The 5036-nt window shown below is 44.0% G+C and overlaps 2 protein-coding genes across 2 annotated transcripts in view; one reads left to right on the top strand and one right to left on the bottom strand.

Moving 5' to 3' along the window:
* LOC109371027 (scale keratin-like) overlaps nucleotides 1-313 on the top strand; it is a 796-nt gene extending 483 nt beyond the window's left edge. The window contains exon 2 of the mRNA XM_031556910.1: nucleotides 144-313. Coding sequence (XP_031412770.1) covers nucleotides 144-313 — 170 coding nt within the window. The remainder of the gene's footprint in view (nucleotides 1-143) is intronic.
* A 393-nt stretch (nucleotides 314-706) lies between these two features.
* Nucleotides 707-2909, bottom strand: LOC100538652 (scale keratin). The gene is made up of 2 exons (XM_010723902.2): nucleotides 2621-2909; nucleotides 707-1535 (listed from the first exon to the last, which is right to left on the bottom strand). Exon 2 carries the CDS (start codon nucleotides 1513-1515, stop codon nucleotides 1120-1122), a length of 396 nt encoding a protein of 131 aa, XP_010722204.1. The 5' UTR covers nucleotides 1516-1535; nucleotides 2621-2909; the 3' UTR covers nucleotides 707-1119.
* Nucleotides 2910-5036: the final 2127 nt, after the last annotated feature.

The raw sequence follows: 5036 nt of genomic DNA, 5'->3' as shown, positions 1-5036 counted from the left end.
AAAAAAAAGAAGCGGGGGGAGGGTGGGGGAAGAGCAATGCAGCTCATGCTCTGCTTGTCGTGTCTGCTTGCTCTGAAAGCATTTGCGGGCAGGGTTTGGCTTCATTCTTTGTTTGCATAGCACCAAGCATGTCTCATTTACAGCTTCACTACATTTTGACCCGGTGTATTACCAGCAGCTTAGAGCTCTGTGTCTGCTGCTCCTGATACTGAACAACAGTTATTTCTTCAAGGGGACAGCGATTATTCCTTTCTCACTGGGACAGAAAGGGCACAAGAAGGAAAGTCAGCTACTGGGGATGTCTGAGCAATAGTAGTGCTATAGGCTGAGCATCTGATGGACGGATTTTTTTGGTGCACATTTACATTTGGAAAGACCTCTGCTGGGCAACACCTCAGTGGCATTTGTTCTCACCCTGAGCTCAGCATGGAAGCCTACAATTATTGCTTTGAATGCTCACAGAAAGGCCCCACTGCAATCACGTTTGCATAACCTGAGTTAAGATACAACATTACTTTAAAACCTCTTGTGCCTCCAGAGGATGGAAAGCTCTTCCTCAGGGGTGTAATTACAGAAACAGTTGTGACACTGTGTAGCTTCACTCTGTGTTGTAGTGTTTCATAGGAGCAGTTCTTAATTACCAGTTTGGGTCTGCCCGTGGGAGAGCGCTGTGGAAGGGAAACCAGGAGGCTGCTGTGGGATGCAACAAAACTTTAATGAGAAAGAAATGCCTTTGTTTGCAAAGCAAGATATCACAGAATGTGAAAAAAACAACAACAACCAACAACAACTGCTTCCAGACAGTTCCAGAGAATGTTCAACAAATGTCCTGCATAGAGATGAGAGACTGCTGTCCTCAGTTGGTTTTGTTCTCAGCAGCTGTGCAGCTCCTGGTGAAGATCCCATTAGGAGCGATGCTTACATTGCATGTGCTGCCCCACAAAACTGGGACAGCTGGAACAGGTGATAACAGTGAACACCGACCCAGAAACTGAAGGAAAAACCAAAAGCAGATGAAAGACCAGAAATGCTAAGTCGAAACCGGACTGCTGGTGCACCAAGCCCCGTCCTCATTGCTCTGCTTGGGCCTTCATGTGAGATTCCCCTGCCCTTCTGCCCTTAGCAGGGCCCACAGCTGCCCCGCAGGATCCGGCTGTAGCGACGAGAGGAGAAGGGGCTGCAGAACCCACTGCCGAGTGTGGAGAGGGCTGAGCTCCCATAGCCGTACTGCGCTCCATATCCCAAGGAGCTCCCGATGCCATAAGAGCTTCTGGAGCCATAGAGGCCCCCCAGCCCCAGGGAGCCCCCAAAAGCAGGTGCTCCAGAGGAGCCCACCACAGCTTGCTGGGGGAAGGAGCTGAGGATGGGGCCGGGGAAGGTGATGACGACGGGTGGTGGCTGGATGAGGGCTGTTGAGTCGGGGCATTGCCGGACGCAGGGATCATTGCAGCTGTTGGCAATGGGCTGTGGGCAGGCGATGCTGCTGGTGGTGGGGCACAGGTCGTAGCAGGACATGGCTCAGAAGAGAGGTGATTCTGAAAGAGAGGGCTGAGTGAACACAAAGCACGAGGTGTGCTGGAGCACAACATTTGCTGCTGGGTTGCTGGGGAGCAACCCAGTGATGGGCTGATGCACAGGCAAAATTGGTGACACTGCTTAAAGAGTTTCTTGTGCATCAGCACCGCTTTGATCTTCCCCATCCAGCAATCCCTGCAACTGTCACTTCAACCTCTGCCTTCGGAAATTGCTGCTGCTGGTTATTTGCTTTTTTGTAAACTGTCTCCAGGAGGAGCAGAGTGCCAGGAGCACTTTTTGTGCTCAAACACAAATGTTCTCCTCCCTGGGGAATGTGCCTCAAAACCACCAGAGCTGACTTCTTCACTGCACAGAATGGGACAGAGGCAGGTTTGGGCTCGGGAAGTATGCAAAGGAGACATGCACACAGCACTGCTCTAATTGCAGGTATCATGCTCCTTTTCTGTTTTTTTTTTTTTTTTTTTTCTTTTTCTTTGTTTTTTTTTTCTTTTCTGTTTTTTTTTTCTTTTGTTTTATGCTCTTTGGGATAATTCACTTGAATGTTTTCTTTCAACTCTACATTCCCTTAATCTCTGTAATCCCCCTGGTAAAATACTAAAGAATTTGAGCCCAAGATGAATTTGAACTCATGATTCATATACTTGCAATGTTAAACATAGATACCCTATGTAATATTTCTGTCCAAGTATTTCTTGGCATAACATTTTTTCTACATGGAGTATGTTGGAAAATGTAAAGAGCTGATTTCCTTTGTCAGATAAACACAAGCTAGGATTACTTTGCAGTAAGTATAATAAGTAATAAGATTTCTATGTGTATAATGCTCTTTACTCAGTGGTTCCTCAAACAGCTTTGTATAGAGCCATGGTTTAGGTATTAACTGAAGTGCTACAAGAGAATTTTGCATTTTGAAGCCTCTGCCATCTGATATTTTCAATCTGCTCACAGGATGGAAATAGCAAAATAAGAATAACAGAATTCAGAGCTCCAACCCCTGGTCTTGAGCCTAAAACTTGCCAGTAACACAGCTTGCAAATAATAAAATAAAAGATGAAGGGAGAGAAAGAGAAAGACAAAATCTCACCTGATATGGAGGAGATTCTGCAGGAGGAGTTGGAACTGGACTGCACAGGGTTCCTTTTATACAGCTCTCCCCAGTGCCTGGGGGGGTCTGAGGCACCTCACACATGAGGTCATAATCATAAAGCAGCCCTAATCTGAAGCACACTGAACTTCCCAAAATGATGAAATTGTTTTTGCTTTGCTGTTTGCAAAATCACCCTAAATCTCTGAGTAGCATGGTAGGCACATTCCAGTTCCCAGCACTCTTTCATCTCAATGTTTAATTGACCGGCTGCAGTGCTGGTATCATTCCACCCTTCTCACTGGCATCACAAGAGACATTAAACTGTTTCTATTTATTTAGCACTTCCTTCATTAACTTCCTGTAATGATTTTAATCAGAGCTGTAGCTTGCTGTGCATGTTTGCATTTGAGCTCTGCAGATCTGGGCTATAATCTGATCTGCTTGAGCATTTTGCAATGAAATGGTCAGTGAGATGGAAGACAATTTTTGGTCCTGCTCCGACCCACAGCCCCAAAAATGTGGGGGTGACCATCCCTGTGGAAAGCCACAGTATGGAAAGTCTATGGGCTTTGATTCAGCAATGCTGAATTTTCCTTGCTGCCTGGGAGCACCAGCAGAAGAGATTGCTTTAGTATCTGAAACAGTGATTAAAATGAAATCTGAAGGGATACCAATGTATTTCACAGTTTGCCCTATCTACACCTCTGCCTTATAGAAGAATTGAATTTGTGTTTCACTGGATGATCCCAAAGAAACAACTTTAAATTCTTTCTTCCCAGACATGCTGGTAGGTGGCAGAAAGATGGAATATTACAGGAGTAGCATTATTTTCCTTCTCTTTCTTCCTGGATCAGCAAAACATATCCTGCAGAGTGATCTCCTTGCCAGATTCCAAGCGATGTGTAAAGCACTGATTCAGGCTTTCCCTGTGCTCAGTAGGGAAGAACAAGAATACTACAAGACACTCATGCTGCCTCATGCTTACTGGTATTTGTATCATCCTCAAAACACACCAATTTTGCTGTCATTGACACACAATGTGATTAATGAAACACCCAACTTCTAAGCAGGTGAGGTGCACTGAGATGCATCCCACCCATATTCCAAAATCCTGGGCAATGGACAGTGCCCAATCCACCCCTACGTTTCCCCATTTGCTCATGGGTCAGTTGATGTTAAATAGCAATTCCCACAATATTTGTGCCAGAAATTATCCTTAATTTATGAGGGTTTTTTGAGGCAGCCTAGGGGGATCACGGCACAATAGCACTCATAAGGGATGTTAAATTAGTTTTTGTGTGTGGTTTTTAAGTGCTCCATAAAACATTTCTAATGGCTTAGGTATGAACGGATGTATCATCATTGCCATACAGGTATGTGGTCAGATTTGAGCAGCCCAGAGCTTTGAAATGTAATTTTGAAATTGCACTGGTCAGGTGCATTCTTCCTGTCCTTTTCACCAGCTCATGATTTCCAGCATCAGGCTTTCAATTGATTTCTTCTTCCAGAGGAGTTCTTCATTTGTCTGGTTGTGGCACAGAGATCTCCAACCTCATGTTTGGAAGCTTTCCCTGGTGCTTTCCAAGACTACTTGTGAGCTGTCTGCCTTGGCTCTATGACTGAAACACATGCTTGGCTTCCTCTAAAATACATATTCCACAAGCTATCTGTCTTTTGTTGTGGCAAACTGATCTACAGAATTGGTAGTTTGCCACACAGGGTAGGGGGATGGATGGTTTAAAAAATGCTTTGTAATGTTTCTCTTGATTTTTCATCCAAAAAGTGCAGAGTGGTCCTGTTCCACCCTCATGTAGATTGTTGGTTTCGCAAGAAAGACGCCATGGTTTGTCTCAATTACACGTTATCTAGCATGAGTAAGAAAGGATGGAAAGAAAATCTGCATATGAAAGCAGATGGCAATTACAGTGGACTTATGAGCCACCATCATTATGTCAGCTAATAAAGAAGAAGTAAATAAGTGAAGCCAGCACAATTCCTCCTATCATTCTAATGTAGTTAATGGAACATTACCAGGAATGAATCTTGCCAATTAAGTGCTAAGATGAAAGAAATGTTTGTTTTGTAATTTGCATTTCATGCCGAGTAAGAATTTGAATCAACTAAGAAACATAAATATTGAGCAAAAAACTGATTCATCATTTTGAGGTGAACCACCTATGATAGATGTGGGCTGGAGTTAATGGGAGCTTCGGGTCCTCCAGGCAGTTCAAGGAAATGCATATAAAGCCCTCCTCAGAACAGCCTTGTATTTGTTTGTCTTGCCTTCTTCTTGGAGCCAACTATTTTCTAGATGTCAAGCTGTTGATTTCTGTGACATTTTGAAATACTCTTTTGTCACTTACGAGGTGACAATGTTATATTCTGATTTTTAGGGCCCAGCTGGTATTTTTCA

Source organism: Meleagris gallopavo, chromosome 27 (genome assembly GCF_000146605.3).
Source record: "Meleagris gallopavo isolate NT-WF06-2002-E0010 breed Aviagen turkey brand Nicholas breeding stock chromosome 27, Turkey_5.1, whole genome shotgun sequence".
NCBI classification, from domain to species: Eukaryota; Metazoa; Chordata; class Aves; order Galliformes; family Phasianidae; genus Meleagris; species Meleagris gallopavo.
This window is presented reverse-complemented; position numbering and strand designations above follow the sequence as displayed.